The sequence below is a fragment of the Orcinus orca genome, chromosome 11 (assembly GCF_937001465.1).
Source record: "Orcinus orca chromosome 11, mOrcOrc1.1, whole genome shotgun sequence".
Taxonomy (NCBI): Eukaryota; Metazoa; Chordata; class Mammalia; order Artiodactyla; family Delphinidae; genus Orcinus; species Orcinus orca.
The window spans coordinates 99,298,749-99,315,964 of record NC_064569.1 but is presented as its reverse complement, the minus strand read 5'-3'; the positions used below and the strand labels follow the sequence as shown (position 1 = coordinate 99,315,964).

At 65.3% G+C, this 17,216-nt stretch overlaps 1 protein-coding gene across 1 annotated transcript in view; it reads right to left on the bottom strand.

Annotated features, from left to right (window-relative positions):
- Positions 1-883: 883 nt before the first annotated feature.
- LOC117196450 (uncharacterized) overlaps positions 884-17,216 on the bottom strand; it is a 41,056-nt gene continuing 24,723 nt past the window's right edge. The window contains exons 2-5 of the mRNA XM_033404958.2: positions 16,291-16,418; positions 13,993-14,064; positions 4,289-4,547; positions 884-4,128 (exon numbers count right to left, since the gene is read on the bottom strand). Of these exons, the coding sequence (XP_033260849.2) occupies positions 4,009-4,128; positions 4,289-4,547; positions 13,993-14,064; positions 16,291-16,418 (579 nt within the window). The 3' untranslated portion in view covers positions 884-4,008. The remainder of the gene's footprint in view (positions 4,129-4,288; positions 4,548-13,992; positions 14,065-16,290; positions 16,419-17,216) is intronic.

Here is a 17,216-nt window from a genome sequence, read left to right as displayed (position 1 = left end):
GGACCCTGGCTGGAGCAGGAGCCTCCTCTGGCCTCTGTCACAGGGTCCCCGTCCCAGACCACTGCCTGGGACCTGGACCTGTCCGAGCCCTGTCTGTCCCCTCAGGCGCTGGGCACTGGGAGGCTGCAGTGGTGTCCCGTTCTGTGTACCCTGGGCCGTTGGCAAGAGCCAGCCTGGAGTTCTCTTCTGCAGGGGCTTGTGGGGTGACGGGGGGCTGCTCCAGCTGGGGCAGATGGCAGCTCATTGCGCTCTGTGGGCACAGGGACGGGGATCGGACGCAGCCGTGGCAGCACCTCCCCCCAAGGGTGCTCTGGGCGCTGGGTCAGACACAGACGGGTCTCTTCTGACACCCAGGCTGTGACTGTGGGGACAGGCTTCAGCAGCCACCAGCACGAGAGCCTAAGACCCCCGACAGAAACGTGAGTGAACACTTGGGATGGCAGTCAGCCCAGGATGGACACCCGAAATAAGGGCTACCCCGGACACTGGCCTAAGGGGGCTGGGTGTGGCAGACGGGAACTTCCGGGCCCCAGTCAAGCACTGGGTCTGGGGTGGCCTCAGGGACCGGGCCCTGGACTGTGCTCTGAGCTGCTGACTGGGGTCCGCACCACCTGCAAGGGGGCCTGTGCGGGCCGAGTGACGCCTCTGGGGCCTGGGTCCCACAGCTGTGCTCAAAGCGGGTGTGAGTGGGGCGCAGGCTGCGCGGGGGTCCGGGGTCCAGGACTGAATCCATCAGGAAGACTCGAAGGCTGTGAGGGCGGCGGACTAGGGTCCGGTGACCCCCGGTGGCCCAGAGGCATCTCCCCCGTCAGGCCACGCCCACACCGCCCACGGCAGACGGCCCGCCCCTGGGCTCCCAGAACAAACAGGGGCAGACTCCAGATTCCCATCACAGCAGCTTTTATTGAGATCTGAGTGTGCACAGGGCGGCCTCCCACCCGCCTGGCCTGGGCTCAGGCCCCCAAGTCATCTGCCGAGTCCCCTGCGGAGCGCGGGGGCGGCCCTCCCGTGGGACGACGCTGGGCCCCTCAGGGAAGGCAGTAGGTTGTATAGTTATCTTCCGAGGGGGCAACATCACTGCCCTGAAACCACACAACCTACTACCTCACCCCGCCGGTGCCCGGGTTTGGGAGGGTCCGCCGTCCTGCCGCTGCCCCCGGCCCAGCCCCGGCCCCTCCTGGTGGTCTGCAGCCACCAGAGCCGAGCTGGAGGGCTGGGCAGGCGCAGGGGAGGAGGGACGTGCAGACGGCGCCTTGGTCCCCACGCTGGCCAGTCCACCTGCGCTTGCTGGGGGTGGAACGGGCTCGTGCCCACGAGGGCTGCCGTGGGCTCGAGGACATTCCTCTCACTCCCTGCCTGGGAGAGGGGAGCCCTGGCCTCCGTCCCTCTGCTGACCAGAGGCCTGACACTGAGCTGGGCAGGCTGTGGACTCGGGGGACGTGCTGATCGAGGCCGACCCCGTGGGCTGCCCTGGGGTGCTGTGCTGCGACGCCAGCCAAGCCTCAGCTGGCCCGGTCCTCCTCGGGCCCGAGGCTACTCCTCCCGGTGCCCAGTGCCGGCCACAGGGATGCATCTGAGGGCAAAGTCCAGGCTGGGGGCCGCCCAAGAGCCTGATGTGGGGCACGGGGATGTGGACGGCGGAGGGGTGGGCTGCCCAAACTGCCCGTCGGGTCCATCAGCTCTCAGCGCAGCGTGGGGAGAGGGAGAGGTCGACTCTGAGCCCTGCCCTCCTTGGACACTTCACACGGTACTGCCCTCAACCCTCATCTGCCCCCTTTCACAGATAAGGAAACTGAAGCCCAGAGAGGTCAAGGGACCCGCCCCAGGTCACACAGCAAGTGGAACCTAGGCCTGTCAGACTTACCACCCGGCAGCCACTGCGCCCACCCTGCTGAGGCTGCGTCCCCACCCCCCACCCTGCCCACCGCACCCCCCTCCAGCAGCCAGGGTCCTGGATGCTGTCCACTGTCGATATTACAGCCACTTCAGGAAAGACAGTAGATTGTATAGTTATCCCATAGCAGGGCAGAGCCCCAAACTATACAACCTACTACCTCACCCCAAAGGGCCGTCAGTCTCGGCGCCTGGAGGGACATCATGGCTCCCAGAGGCATCTCCTGGAGGGGGAAGGAGGAGAGCAGCAGGGGGACGGGGATCAGGGTTGTGCTGGGGCGCTGAGGGCACGGGGACTGGCAGGCACGTCAGGAGAGGGCCCGCATACCCTGGGAGCAGCCCCACAGGAGACAACCACCAACCAGGGAGGGAGAAGGAAAGAGGGAAGAGAGGGAGGGAGGGAAACGTGCGATGTGGCTTTCGGAAAAGCGCTACAGGTGATGGGATCACTCCCATCTGGACAGGAGTGGATGCGTGACCATGGTGTCCCCAAGGGACTTCTGCACCGGTGACACTGGGAGGAAGGCTGTCATCTGCTAGAGGCCAACCCATGTCCAAAAGGGGCTACGCATGCCCACCGGGCCCCCACCTCTGACGGCACCGCCCACCCCTGGCTCCCTGCTGCCCCAGGACACACCTCCACCCACTGGACAGGTGTGGACTCCCTCCCCGTGGGCTCTGCTTGGTCTGGTCCCACCATCCAGGGTGACCTGGGCTTTTCCCATCTCAGGAGAGGCTATAGAATATTCTTACTTTCCAAAAGGGAACCTGGCTCCCAGGAAAGGCTGGTCTGTGCCATTTGGTCTTCACAGGCCTGGTGAAGCTAGGATCACCGATGCCATTTTGTAGCGAGGAAGCTGAGGCTCGGATGGGTCCCAGGCAGGGGGCAGGGCTTGCCCTTGGGCTCTCCCCGGCGTGGCCTCGCCCACTACTGCAGAGGGGGCCTCGTGCCCAGTCCCAATAAACAGGGCAGCTGCTGCTCCCTGAACCCCGAGGGGCACGAAATGGTCCCAGAACCCTCCGCTAGTGATGAGGACACCAGGGCCCACACCTAGCGCGGGACACTGAGGTGCAGTCACCTGGGAGTTGGGCCAGCAACACCCCAACGCAGCCTGCCCCCCAAGACCTGGCTGGCCTGTGCTCACTGGCAACCCTGTCTTTCCTTGAGGCCCCAGAAAGAAATCTTCACGAGAGGGCCTCGAGGTCCCGTCTCCTGGCCTCCACTTGGACTTCTTGGCTGGTGGACAGGACCAGGGTGTCCCTAAGGACTCTCCAGGCAGAGCCAGCCAGCCTCTAGGACGGGGGGCGAGGAGAGGGTGACCAAGGGCCTTCCTTCGACGCACCCCCATCCTGGCAACGATGCGTGGTCCAGGCAGGCAGCTTCTGGCTGTGTTTGTGGACGGGCAGCCTGGTGCAGCCGCCCCGTGGGGTGAGCGGCTGCCGTGAGCCTCATCGCTGGGGAGGCCGAGGACACGGCGCCCAGCCCAGGGTGCTGCCGAATGTCTCAGAGTGACCCTGAGGAGGCCCCTGAGCGCGGGCTTTGGCTCCCAACTTAGCCCCGGAGACCTCCAACGGCCTCAGGCTGCAGGGGCCCCCTGGCTCCGACCGCTGGCCCTAGCAGGCTGAGGGTGGCACGGGGCAGGACAGCCCAGCAAGTGGAGCTGGCTGCGAAGCCGGGCCGGCCTCCCCGCCGTGCTTCTCTGATGCCTCTTCTGCCCTTGTGGGCCTGGACCTCCTCACTGAGAGGCGGGGTCCCTGCAGCAGCTGCTCCCAGGGGGTCCGAGTGGCTGCCAGGCCGCCCGTAGTTAACACTGGGCTGGAACCCACGCGTGTGCCACTACTCAGACCCGCCTGCCCTGCCCTGGGCCGGGGCTTCAGCTCCAGAGCCTGCAGTGCTGACCCCATGAGGGCCCCAGCCCAGCCCCGGGCTGGGCTCCACGGGGTAGGGAGAGGCAGGGAAAGAGAGCGGGGAGACTGACACACACACACACACACCCGGTCCTCCCTGGCTGTCACCACAAGCACCCCGACCCCCAGCCCAGCTGGGAGAAGCAGATGTGCCTGGTTCCCCTCATTCAGCCTTTCTGTTCCAGGCCAGACTCACCCGTGTGCGTCTCAGGTCGATATCAGAGCCCTGTGTATTAGGATCGCAGCGGAGGGCTGGAGAAAAGGGGGTGACGGGCCCTCACGGTGCACAGGGAGGCGGGGCCTGCGTTCCTCTTCCATGCAGACACCCTGCGGCAGACCACGGCTCCGTCAGGCCACGTCCAGCCTGAGGTCACAAGTGCATCGTGGGACACAGCTCTGACCACATCCCTCCCCACTACACACTCCCCCATGACTCCCTACTTCCCAGAGAAAGGATGGTGGGAAGGGCGTGCAGCGCACATGTCACCTGTGCTGTCCTGTGTCCTGTGACAGTCCTTTGGGCATTCAGCAGGAGTGGCCGTGCACCCACACCGAGGCCAGGGGTGGGCCTGTCTCCTGCACGAGGGCCCAGGGCGAGGCCTCCTGTGGGCTCTGGCTGGGCTGGGAAGAGTGGGACAGCCGTGAGGTGTCCCCGTGGGCGGCGACGGTCCCGCCCTAACGCTCGGCTCACCGTTGAGTAAGGCTGGCCTCGGATAGAAGCTTCCATCTCAGTGCCACTTCTTGACCTGTTTGGGGTTTAGAAGAAAGTCACAGGCGTCAGGTTTGGAAGAGCCGCAGCTATGCCCCTCCAGCAGCCGCTCCGTGCCTCCTTCCTGGACTCGCCCGGCCGCCTGCTCCAGGTCCCGCATTTCAGCCCAGCCCGTCTCACCACGGCCTCTCGCCTGGGGACACACCCTGTGCAGAGGCCCGGAGAGAACGGCCTCTGTGGCTGCCTGTGCTGGACGATGCTGGGTCAGAGGTGAACAAGACCCAGGCCTCGTCCTTGAACGGCCAGGGCCGCCGCGTTCCCGTGCTGGGTGACCAGCGCCCCAGCAGGCTCACACCGACGCTCTGGGGCCTGGAGGGTGGGGCGCCCAGGGGAGAAGGGACGTGTGCCCACCTCCTGTGCGCCTGGCACTTAGTAGGACCCGGGAGGAGGAGCCAGACCCCCCACTTCACAGCGGAGGCTCCCGACAGGCTGATGCTCCTGCCCCGGGGCAGGCGAGGCCTGGGATCGTCCCAAGAGCAGAAGCCCCGGGGAAGGGGCGCCCAGGACCCAGTCTCTGAGGCCTCAGCCAGGGCTCACTCAGTGAATTGCAACCCCACCTGGCTCCGGCCCATTCCGGCCAGGTGCCCTCCCGGGACCAGCACAAGGGAAGGGACACAGGTGTAACACGAGCACACAGCCGGCCTGCTGGCCAGCTGCAGAGCCTCTGAGGCTGAGCCCGAGACGCTGGACTTGGAGCCAGACCTACTTGGGTCTGTCCATCCCTGCCACGGGCCAACCACTGAGCCTCAGTGTTCCCGGCCACTAACAGGGGTGGGAAGATTAGCCCATCTGGCTGCGGTGGTCCTGTCCTGGCCCCTCTCCCTCAGCGCTCCAGAGGCCAGACCGTCCATCACCAGGGCTCACGTCTCTGTGCTGCCGCGCCTCTGCGCCCCGCCCAGCCTGGCTCCCCTCACGTCCCCCTCCAGCCTCCCAGAGCAGGAAAATGCCCTGGGCAGCCCTCCCCCACCCACCCCACCCGTCTGCCAGCCCCCCACTCCCCGCACCTCTCGGCCCTTGCCCTGGCCTGTCCTGTGCCAGGAGGGACCGTCCCATTGTTCCTCTCCTTGCCATGAAGACCGCGTGCTCCCCACACACGTGCCCGTCTCTTACTGCCCATCGGGAGGGCAGTGGTGCCCAGACGAATCCTAGCTCTGCCCTGGTTCTGGGACTGGGCCTTGCGCTCCTAGGCTCCAGGCCTCACGCCTGGACACCCAGACCCACGGCAGCCATGTAGCTGACGTGAGCGGTGCCCGTGAAGGTGCCCACGGACGGTGGGGACTTTCTCCCTCCATGAGGGCCAGGCGGGCTCCTACACATTCACAGCCTATCCAGTGACCAGGCGGCAGATGCCGTACCCCCGGCAGGGTCCCCTGAACCCTGGCTTTATCCACCAAGGCACAGCTCCCACACCAAGCTGGCTCTTCCTTTAGCCAGCAACCCAGGTTTGGGGGGACGAAGGAGCCCTGACATTTCTGGGTCTGTGACCTGATCGTGGAGACATTTCTGAGCTGGGAAGTGGCCCCAATCCCACGTGCCAGGGGACGTGATTTGCTGGCCCTCCTGCCCCACGGTCCTAGAAGCGACCACGGGTCTTGGCCCAGGGAGGGACAGCAGACACCTCCCTTCTTCCGGCGGAATGGCAGGGGTCTGAGAGCTCCAAAGGGACCCTTCCCAGTCAGCCTGGACGGGGCGGTGGCAGGAGCAGGCAACGCGGCCTGAAGAGGCTCCCTGAGCAGGGCTGCGGGGAGCGGGCAGTCGGCAGCCGCCCTGCCATCTGCCACCGCCGGCTCAGCCCCAGTCCCCAGTGTCTGCCTGTGGGCAGGGCGCCGGGCAGGCCCGGGCTGGGAGGAGCCAGGCCAGCCGGGGACAGGTGTGTGGGAGGCCTCAGTGGGCAGGTGGCCTTTTCAGGGCCAGGCGGATGTCTGGAGCGAGCGAGGCAGACAGACGGTGTCACCCTGCAGTCACCTCGGGCTTGGCTTGGGGCCACCGGGAGCCGGGACCCCCCCATGGCCGCCCCCCCACTGCTGCCCCGATTAGGTTTCTCCCCATAAAGCGGCCAGTGTGTCTGCTCGGCAAGCCATGCCAACAATGGAGTCTGGGAAAAAGGCGCGGGGGTGGCGTCCGGGGGCCGGGTCTGCGCGCGAACACGGCCCATGAAGTTAGCGAGACGTGCGCACCGGGCAGAGGCCAGCTCGGGCCGGGCGGGGGCTGTGCGCCCATCGTGCGCTGGGCAGGGCCGGGCACACACTGAACGGGGCACCAAACTGAGGAATCAAGACAAACGTTTCAACACAAAATGTTTTAAAAATGCAAAGAGGCCCATGATATAAGGACGTCAAACTTAAATAAGGGCACAACGGATGGTTACTAACTCCTCCTTTTGCCTCAGGTTCCAACAGCTCAGCTGAGCAGGGGGCCCAGTGGCTTCATTGCCCCCAAGAGCGCCCCTCGGGGACAGAGGGGCAAAACTAGAACTGGAAGCCGGATTTCTGACCCCAGGCTCTTCCCACGGCCCTGCACACCTCTAGGCGGCACAGGCCACGCAGGTGGGGAAGCGGTTCCTCCAGACAGGAGCCCCTGCGCCAGCCCCCTGGGGTCCACCCCAGGCCTGCCTTCCTTCCCAGGGGCCCAAGGTGCTCCCTTGTTGGTTCCCTTCCTGCCCAGCCTCCCCGAGACAGACGCCCGTGTGCTCTGGGTCGGGGTCTCCCATCCCGGGAGTCTGTGCCCCGCCCCTGGCTCCCTGCTCTCCTGTCCCCAGAGAGCTCCAAGCTCATAGGTGGAAGGTGGCCAGGCATGGGAAATGTCCACTCCCCAGGGAAGGGGCCAGACACGTACCGGGGGCCGAGTGTCACTGCCCCCAGACGTGTGAGTCTGAAAGCCCACAAGAGTCCTAGCATCCAGGAAGCTGGGGGCCTGCTGCTGGCCGGGGAGGCCCGGATGGACCAGGCAACGGGATCCAGCCCTGCTCTACAGACATACCTGCACCCATGGGGGCCATGGGCATGGGGTGGGGGTGGGGATAGATGGTTCTGGGGGCTGCCAGGCTGTAGTTCTGACCCCTGCTTTGGCCCCAGCCAGCGATGGGCCTCGGGCAACGTTAATCAGCACCTCTGGCCTCCGCCGTTTCCTCTGTAAAGTAGGGCAAGGATGCCAGGGCTGTCGGGAGGAAGGTCCAGGTGCCTCTGCGCCAGGTGGGGGGAGGGGGGGTCACCAGGGGAAGCTGCTCTTCACCGCGGCAGGGTTTGCTCAGAGTCCAGAGGGAAGAGCCGGCAGGCAGAGCCCTTTCTGAGCCTGTGGGCGTCTCCATCTGGTGCCTAACCATTAGGCAACAGTGTTAACCTCAAAGGCGTGTATTTATCTGAAAATATTCTCAGCTCAAGCCGCATTCTGGGTCACAAGGTGAGGAGGGAGGGAGAGAGGGGGAACCAAATGCAACCACGTCATTAAAAACGCCCAGTGTGAAACCGTGTTCTGGGGCAGCCCCACCTGGCGGCAGCCCCTCAGGAGGGCCCTTCTGCTGCGGGGCTCCCGGGCCCCCCGGGGGGCTCTGGGCCTGGCCTGGCATGTGGACCCGTGGCTCTGGTCTGGGCATTACACCATCCCGTCCTTGGCTGGGTTTCCCCGGGCCGGGACAGGGGAGCTGAGCAAACCCCACTTCATGGTGACGGAATGTTCTCTCCGGGAACTGCGAGAGGCGAGGCTGTCCGGGAAAAACCTGGGCCTCGTCCCGTGACTGTCCCAGCCTGGAAGGCTTGGCTGGGCCATAGGTGTCTGGGGAAGCCGCCCCGCCGCTCCTGAGGCCCCACTGTGCGCTCTTCTACACGTGTGCTGTCCAGCGAGGACCTGACCTTGGTCACCCAGAGAACACAGGGCAGAACTTGCCCTCAGTCCACCTGGCACGCCCCATGCTGCCAGAGAAACCGGCACAGTCCCTGTGAAACCACGCACTTTCCTCCAAACCCCTGCTTCTTTACGCGGACGTTTCCGTGAACCTCCTTCAGAGAGCACACAGGCGGCCCTCGGAGGACCTTGTCGCGGGGCCCTGCCGGCGAGCGCTGGCGCCGGCGGCTCCCCGTCCACCTGCCACGGCCGCCGGGGCCCTGCCCTGGGCTGGCTCCTGGGGCAGTGGCGTCTCCTCTCGACCGCCCTCCAGGCCCTGCAGCCAGGACTCCTTGGACGCCCCGGGGCTGCTCCGCAGCCTCTTCCCCTGCGATCGCCGGGTGCTCGAGAGCAGCGGGCGCGGCAGGAGGCAGAGAGCTCCGCGCTGACGGAGGCGCCGCTGCTCCCGGCCTGGCCAGCGCTCTGGGAGCCTGAGGTCGCAGGGTCTGGTCTGTGGGGGCGTTGAGGCTCACCCCGCTCTGCGGCCCAGGCCCCAGGGGAAGCGCAGCTGCAGAGCGCCGCTGCCTCACCTCGCTCCGCAGGGAGCTGGCCTCCCCCAGGAAGCCCCCACCCCTGCTTCCTAAAGACAGGGGGCACTGGAAGCCCGACTGAACACCGGGAGCCCCGGAGCCCGGCCTGGAGCCCCGAGGCCCTCAGGCAGGAAAGGGGGTGAGAAAGCCAGCAGAGGCCCAGGGCTGCCTCCGTGCGCGGCGTGTCCGGGGGTCCACTCCCCCAACCCCGTCATTTCTAGAACTGTCCACACCGGCCGCCAGGGACTCCCTCCGGGGGTGTGGCTTTCACAACGGCTCTCCTGGGGGTTGTCTGCAGCGGGGAGGTCTGGGGCGGCAGGGTCGGGGCTCCCAGACGCCTCACCGAGACGTCGGTGGGTGCCAAGCCCGGGGTGGCTACGGCCAAGGCCGCGCGGGGCCAGAGGGCAGCGGTCCCCTCCCTGCGCCGGGCCTCAGCCTCGCACACAAGAGGGCGGACAGCGCCGGGAAGACAAAGGCGGCGAGGCGGGCAGGGCGGCCTGGCAGGATGAGGAAGTCCACCTGGGAAGCAGCCCCGCCTGGAGGGCCGGGCCAGGGAGAGGCGCAGGCAGCACCCTCTTCAGAACCGTCCTCGCGCCCGAGCTGCCAGTCACCCCGCTGCCAGAAGCCCTGTCAGCCCTTCGGGGGGCTCCGGGCGGTCCCCGGGAAGGCTTATGTCCGAGACACCGGCCCTGATGCCCTCCTGACTGACGGGGTATGTGTCCTCACTGGCCTAAGGGCGGGCAGCCTCGACCAGGTGGCCCGAGGCGCCGTCCTGTGTTCTGGGGCCGTCCCAGCACAGCCCACCCCATGGTCCAGGCCGGCAGCTCCTTCCTGTCCAGTGCAGGGGGCACAGGGGTGGCTGCCGAGGGACACGGGGAAGACCCACCCCAGGGATGCAGGGCCAGGGCCCTCCCGACCCCCTGCAGCACCGGCCACTTCCCAAGCCTCAAGACCCCTGTCCTGCTTGCACGCCTCACACCCCCTCTGGGGAGCCCCCTCCGCACGGCCCCAGCAGACAGCATCTCACTCAGAACCCCAGATGTAAGGCGGAGACCAGAGGCAACGCTCTGGGTCCAGCCACGGCCATCCCTCCCAGCCTGTGTAGGGCGAAAACCCAGGATCGAGACCAATTCCACTTGAAAGACGGGTAGACAGGCCCAGGGGGTCGCCGTGCACTGACCCAGGCCGCGGGCAGCAGTGGGGCCCTCGAAAAGCAACCGTCAGCGGAGGTGCTACTCACGCACCAGGGGGCACAGCTGGCCTTGCGCTCTGACGGAGACGGGCAGGTCAGGAGCCGGTGAGGGGCCTGGGTCAAGGAACAAGACAGTGGAATTAGGGGGAGCCAGTGCCTTTTCTAAAGGGTGACTCAGCATGGCACGGAGCGCTGGAGCCACTGTCCCCCTCACTTGTGTGACCACAGCTGTACTGACAACTCCCCAGGCACGAACCAAACAACCGTCCTCCCCGAAGGCCTCTCCCGGGAGTGGCTGCTCCTTGCGGGCTGCCCCACGGGGGTGGGGAGCTCAGTGGGGAAGAGCGAGCATCCCGGCCACAGGGCTCGGGGTTCGAATCCCTGTTGGCCCGATGTTGCTGCAAATACACGTAGTAGCACTTCCTGGGGCACGCACTCCCCGTCGGAAACTGGGGAAGGGCAAACACCCTGTCCCCTGGAACGCTCCACGCACTGACCCAAGCCCATCGCACTGGGGAGCTCCGTCAGTCCTCATCACAACCCGATCTGGGGGTGAGGGAATGAACACAGAGAGGCTAAGTTATTTCCCCACAGTCACACCGCCAGCATAGGCGTCATCGGCCTCCCTGGCGTTACAGGAATGAGGGAACGAAGACCCGGAGACGTCTCCACCTACCTGCCTGAGGTCTCGCGGCTACTACGAGAGAGCAGAGCCCCCTGTCCTGGGTAACCCCAGGGAGCCCCCACCTGAGACACTCAATTTCCCTTCCTCGGGGTGAACGGCCACGGGCCTTCTGGCTCCCCAGTTCCCCCAGGCCAGCCAGGCTGAGCGGGCGCCGTGTTCTTGGAGGAGGGCAGCTCAGAGCCGGGCCCGGGGGACAGAGCGGGAGCCTGCTCTTTCCCCAGTCAGGGCGGGACACAGCTGAGCTTCTGGGGAACAAGGCCTCTGACAGGGGAAACGTCTGAAGGCAAGTACCCAGCTGAGCTCAGGCCGGGGCAGGAAACCCGGGCTGCACGGGCAGCAGCCCCGGCGTCACTGGGTCTGAGGGCCTCTTGGCTTCACTCCAGCAGGGGGACCCCTTATAAACCCTCTAGTCCACGCCGGGGGCCACCCCAGCCCTCCCCCAGCCCCCGCTCAGCCTGCCCCCCAGGGAGACGGCCTCTCGGGATGTGTGGCAGCCCCGACGCATTCCCAGAGCCCGGAGGTGTTGCCACCTCCCCTGCTGGGCGGCTCGCTCCTGGCTCAGGGGCCCGGGGCTGGCCCTTGACCTCCCTGAGCCTCACCCCCCATAGGAAAGTGGCACGGAAAGATGCCCGTTGGCAGGGCTGCCGTGAAGACTGACCTGCGCGGGAAGAGCGTGGGCTCGGGGCCCGGCCCACAGGACAGAAAGTGCTTCGCGAGAGCCAACCAATCCAAGTCACCTGGTCCAGGCGTGGCTTTCAGGGTGGGCATCCCTGCCCCCGTCCTCCTCCCGTCCGGGGTCCACTGCACCCAGCCAGAGAGCACTGCTCAGCGCCAACAGCTAAGCCCTGAGCGGAAGCCGGCCTTTTGCGTTTTGTCAGTGTCTTCACACGGACCGAAAAAGACCAAGTGCCAGGTATTTAGGGCCTTAATTTTCCTGTCTGGTTAAATAAAGTACACTTGGATGTTTGATGTTAGAACAAACTCCTGCCCCTTAGGCTTGGAGGCCCCCTTTGTCCACGGGTGAAAAGATTAGGTACCACATGTGCATCTGCACAGCAGATGGGGGTCACGTCTTGGCATCGCCGTGGGGCCCCTTCTCCAGGCTCTGGCCCTACACACGGGGCCGTATTAGGCCCCGCAGATACAGCTTCTGAACGTGGCTCTGCCATGGGGCGATGGGGGCCCACCGCCCAAGCCTTGATTTCCCGTGAACACACATTCACGCCAACTCCTAAAGAACGAATGGGGTAGCCTCTATCCCAGGAACCCAGGGTGCCAGGGAGGACAGGGACAATTCCCTTCAGAAAACTGGCCAGCACGGGGTGCTGACTGGGCCCACGTGGCTCCTGTCTGCTGCCCAACGTGGGTGAGGCACCAGGGCACGGGGGCAGGGAAAGAGGCCGGGGCGCCGCCCAGGCCCAGACCTCTCCCGTCCTGGGCCGAGTCCGGGCAGACTCACAGGAGAACAATTACGAGTCGCTGCAAAAACAAACCTCACCAAGTGAGTCACTGTCCCCCTAACCCTTCACTGCTCTCCCAGCCCAAGCCAGCAGCCCAAAGGGCTCGCCTGGCCCCCAAAGAACCTCCAGAACCCCAGACGAGGCCGGAGCTGGGCTGCTCCCAGCCCCCAAGCTCCCATTTCTGGGTGCACAGGATGGTCCCGGGTGGAACGAGGAGGGTGTGCACACACGGAGGGGGCAGCCCTCCCCGCCAGCCCCGGGCACGCACTCGTCCTCGCGGTGACCGGGCTGTGTGGTCGTCCTGGTGGTCCCTCAGGCGCTGGACGAGCACTGAGTGAGCCCCAACTGTGCGCACTGGCCCCATCTCCCATCCGTCGCACAGTGTGTCCTGGGCCTCGGCCGCTTCACACAGCCACCAGCGCCCTGGCCCGGGAGCCCCTCCCCACTCCTGGGCACGTGCCCTTGTGGCCTCCTGCAACTGTCCGTCAGGGCCTGGGGCTCGGTCCCCGGTTCACACTCAGGTGCCCGAGCCTGTGTGAGGGATGCACCTCTCAGTGCCTACGTTTCATCTGGACCCAGGAGGCTGCCACTGCTGCCCGTGGGACGTTGAGGGGATCTCCCGGCGGGCGCCGAGAAAAGCACCTGCGCTGGACGGCCTTGAGCAAAGCCCGGAAGGCACCGTCTTCCCAGACACAGCCGCGAGGTCAGTCTCTGCTGGGTCTCCTTTCTCCCTGTGCCCAGCCCTGCTCTCTGCCTCTGCTCTGTTCTTCCTTTCCCATGCTATACCCCCTCATGTCCCCCTTTCCCCTCTGTCCCTGATGTCCCCAGGGGGGACCTCCCCCCTCCCTACCCGCGTCCCACCCCACCCTCGGGCACCGGCTGGCGCATGCCCTGCGTGCAGACACAAAAGCCCCGGGGCGGTGTCTGCGGAGTCTGGCGGGCAAGCTGGACCTGTAAACACATGAGACCCAGATGGCAGAGGGGTCCCGGGTCCTCTCCACACAGCCCTGGGAGGCAGGCCTACCCCTGGCCATGGCAACAGAGGGGAGGGAGACGCCGCCAGTCTGGCCCCGACCCTCACGGCCCCACAGGCTCCCCAGGAGGCTGCAAGCAGCCAAGTGGGCCTGACAGTCTGCACGGCGGGCTGGCGCTTGGGGGCGGGGCGGGGGCGGGGGGCCCAGTAGACTCTGAGCACCGCAGCCCCATCAGGGCACGAGGCGGAGGGGCAGGCTGGGACCTCCTCACCTGCCGAGCCCCTGAGCTCTGCCCGGCGGTCACTGGTCCCCAGCGCTCGGCCCCAGCCCCCCCACCACGGAGCCCTGCGGTGGCTGCCTCCTTGCAAAGGCGGCTTCATTCAGCTTATGTGCAGGGGGGCCGGGAAAACGTCATGGGTCCAGCTTCCTGGGGTGAGACCTGGGCGAGCCCCTGCCTCCTTACTGACCCTGGTCCCTCGGCCGCAGAAAGAGGCTGGTGGGAGGGCAGAGCCGCGGGGGGAGCGCCCGCAGCTGAGCCCGAGCAAATGTGCGAGAAGTACCCGCCCAGCGATCCTCCAGAGGCCGTGTGGGCGTGTGTGCACATGCGTGTGCGACACATGTGCGTGTGTGTCCTTTCAGGCATGCCCAGCCCAGGGTGGCGTCTGGAGGGAGGGGGTGGGGAGCTCGAAACGCTGCGCTGACCTGAGGGTGGCACGGTCGTCCACGTTCCAGATGTCAGCCAGGGACCAGGGTGCCGGGACTAAGGGGTGATACCTGGGAGCAGAGAGAGGTGCTGGGTAAGTCTTGGGAAGGAGCCCCGGGTGTGTGCGGGGTGCACGCCCTGCATCTGTACCCTGCCGGCTCTGGCCCACCCTGCCCTAAGACTCTGCGAGGCCCAGCACAGCTCAGGGGTCACTCAGAGCCTCGCAGGGGGACGTTACCGGCCAGGAGACCATTGCATCAATGTGACTTCGTGCCCAAAACACTGGGGCTGAAACACCCTGGTTTTCTGGGGTCACCTTCTCCAAGGGGCAGCAGGTGTGGCTGCAAGAATGTAGATCTGGGGGACGGAGAGACACAAGGTCAAAGTCAGGCTCAGAGAGGGCTGGGGGTCCTCACTGCCGCTCTCTCAACCTAGGTTTCTAGGGTTTGGGAGAACTAAATGAAACAAGGTGTGAGATGCTCAGGATGATGGAGGGGTGCAGCTGTGCTGAGCATGAGGGAGTTCCCTCCCTCTCTTTCTGCCCGGCCTCACTGGGGCCTCTGGGGTAACCCTGAGTGTTTGCACCAGGCAGCTCTCTCTCAGCATCACTGTGCTGAGACAGGACTCCCTAAACAGCACTTCCTGCAAGGGATAGTCTTTCCCTCTTTGCTTTGGCTGCTAGGAAGCTCAGAGCTGAACTGACAGAACTGGGAAATGCCTACATGACATGGACTCTCTAGGCCTACCTGCGATTTTCCCTTTGCCCCAATTTCCTCAGCTGTTTATTTTTACTCTTCTGCATTATCAATATTGCTCTAAGCCGCTTCACACATATATTTCTAATGTAGCACGACATAAACAAAAAAGAAAACAAATAACACCTTAGTTCCCTTCCTGCCTATACGACTGGTGAGGGCCGTGTGCGTAGCAGGCTTCATCTCTGCAAGTGGTGGGCTGTGATTGGTCCCGAGCCAGACCCCCGCTTCTCAGCCAGGTTTGGCATCCCCTTCTGCTCTTTGGTGTCTGGTAAGGAGGCAGGGAGAAGTAGGGACGCCCTTTTTGCAAATGAGAAAACAGAACCCCAGGCAGGGGCCATGGCTTCCCTATGATCACACGGCAGGGAAGGTGGGGTGAGGCTGGGGCCCGGCAGTCTGACCCTAGGCTGTGGCTCAGTCTTCTGCTACAGTGTGGTCATTCCCATGAGCCCTCAGATGCTGTCCCAGGAGACGCTTTGTAACACTGACAGAGAACCTCGGGGGTCTGGAATACCCCCCGGCAGGTGGGCACCCTGTCCCAGTGATGGGCAAACAGACCCACGACCACCCGTAGAGCTGCTAAGATCCTGAGGCCCCAGAGCGGTCGCCTCTCCCTACTCAGCCACCTCTGGCAGCGTCCTTGCTAACAGGGCCACCTCCATGCCCTCCCCAAGCCTGTGAAATTGACCCGAAGCCACGTGGCCACAGCAGGCCTGGGTTCCTGGGCCACTGAAACCCTCCTGGCTGCCTCAGAGATGCTGCTAACAAAGTCCCCTGGCCACTTGGAGCAGAGGCTGCCACAAGTCCCCACGCTGCACGGGGCAGGAGCTGGCTTCGCCTCGACCCACCCCTTCCTCTCACCCAGCCCCCAGCACAATAAACCCAAAGTAACGAATAGATGAGGCCGGGCGCTGCTGAGCTCCGGCGAAGGGAGAGGAGGCCAGGAGAGCGCCACGTTGGGGAGTTTTTTGTCTTTCGGTGGGTTATCAACCCCTGCTGCTTCTCGGGGGCAAAGGCTGTGTCCCACCCCCAGGCCCTCACCGAAGCCACGGGTGTTCTAGGCTGTGCACCCCAAACTCTGCTAGGAGGTATTCCTGCCTAAGTCTTACAGACGGGTAAACCGAAGCTCAGGGCACCAAAGAAGCCCACCCAGCTGGACAGCTCGTCAGAGGTGGGCTGGGGGCCGTGGGCGCTGACAGCACAGAGCTGGTTCAGGGGAGTCTCTGTGCCAACGAACTGGGTGGGGCCTCCCTGCTTCCATCTGCTTCCAGGAGGCCAGCCGGCCAGCGCCGTGATCGGGCCACAGGGCAGGTGCGGGGCTTGGCGGGACCAGAGTGCACAGGGAATCCTTTGCTCTACTCCCTCGCTCCTGGTGGCGGAGCGGGATCTCTTCCACCTGCCGGGGGCCAGGCCGAGCCCGGCCCTCGGGAACTCTGGGCAGGGTGGGCCCGGCTGGCTGCGGGTTGGGGCCTGCGAGGAAGGGGCTGGTGCTGGGGTCTCCCAAGACCGGGTCCATGTTCCCCTCCCGGCCAGGCTGCTCACCTCCTGGGCTGCCTCACCACCCAGACGCAGGGCAAACACCGTCCACCTGGCCGTGTGGTCCTGGAGCGTCTTTTGAAGGCCACGACAGGTGTGCACTTTCTCGGGGGTGCTCTGGGACCAGCCATGTTCTGCAAGAAATGAAGTGGCCGAGGAGTCAGCTCCGCAGGTCTGGTGGCTCACGGCCCGAGCACGAGCGGGGGCTCAGTGCGGCCTCTCCCCATACCGCTCATTCACCCCCTCATGCCGCACCTGCAGATGGGCCTAGCCTGCTGTGTGCTGCCGACAAGCTGCCTCGGCGCCCAGACGTTAAGGGCCTTAGAGGCGAAGGACCGCAAAGAAAACCTTGTCTGACCGTCTGGCTGCCCCACTGCCACCCCTGGTGCTGGACTTACACTCAAACCCCGACCGCTGGCTCCCCTGCAGCCCAGCCACGCACATCCTCCAGCGTCTGCAGAGGAAGGGGGCTGGCGAGACTCGAGGCGCCTGCTCCTGGCAGAGCGAGGTCGCCGCTTCACGGCACCCCTGCCCCCTTCACTCCAGCCCTGCTTTGGCACCCACCGTTCCCTGGGGCCAGAATGTTGGCCTGCCATCAAAGGCCTAATTCCTACCCATCCTTTAGGTCACCTCCCCCAGGGGGGCCTCCTGGACCGGGAGCCATAGGTCAGCTCTAGCGGTAGGCTGGGGGTCCCTTGAAATCAGCTCACGGACACTCGCACTCCCTGTCTCCCCACAGGCAGGTAGCTCTGCGGCAGGGACCACCTCTTAGGCAGCGGTGTGACCCTCAGGGCTAGCACGGTGCCCGGCACCCAGGAGGCATGGAAACGTCCCCATTCGCTCGTCGAACAATGCCCAATACCTAGGAACAGAAAGTGCAGACGTGACTCTGGGTCTTTCCCGAATGTGCCAGTGAGGGCATACCCTAGGAC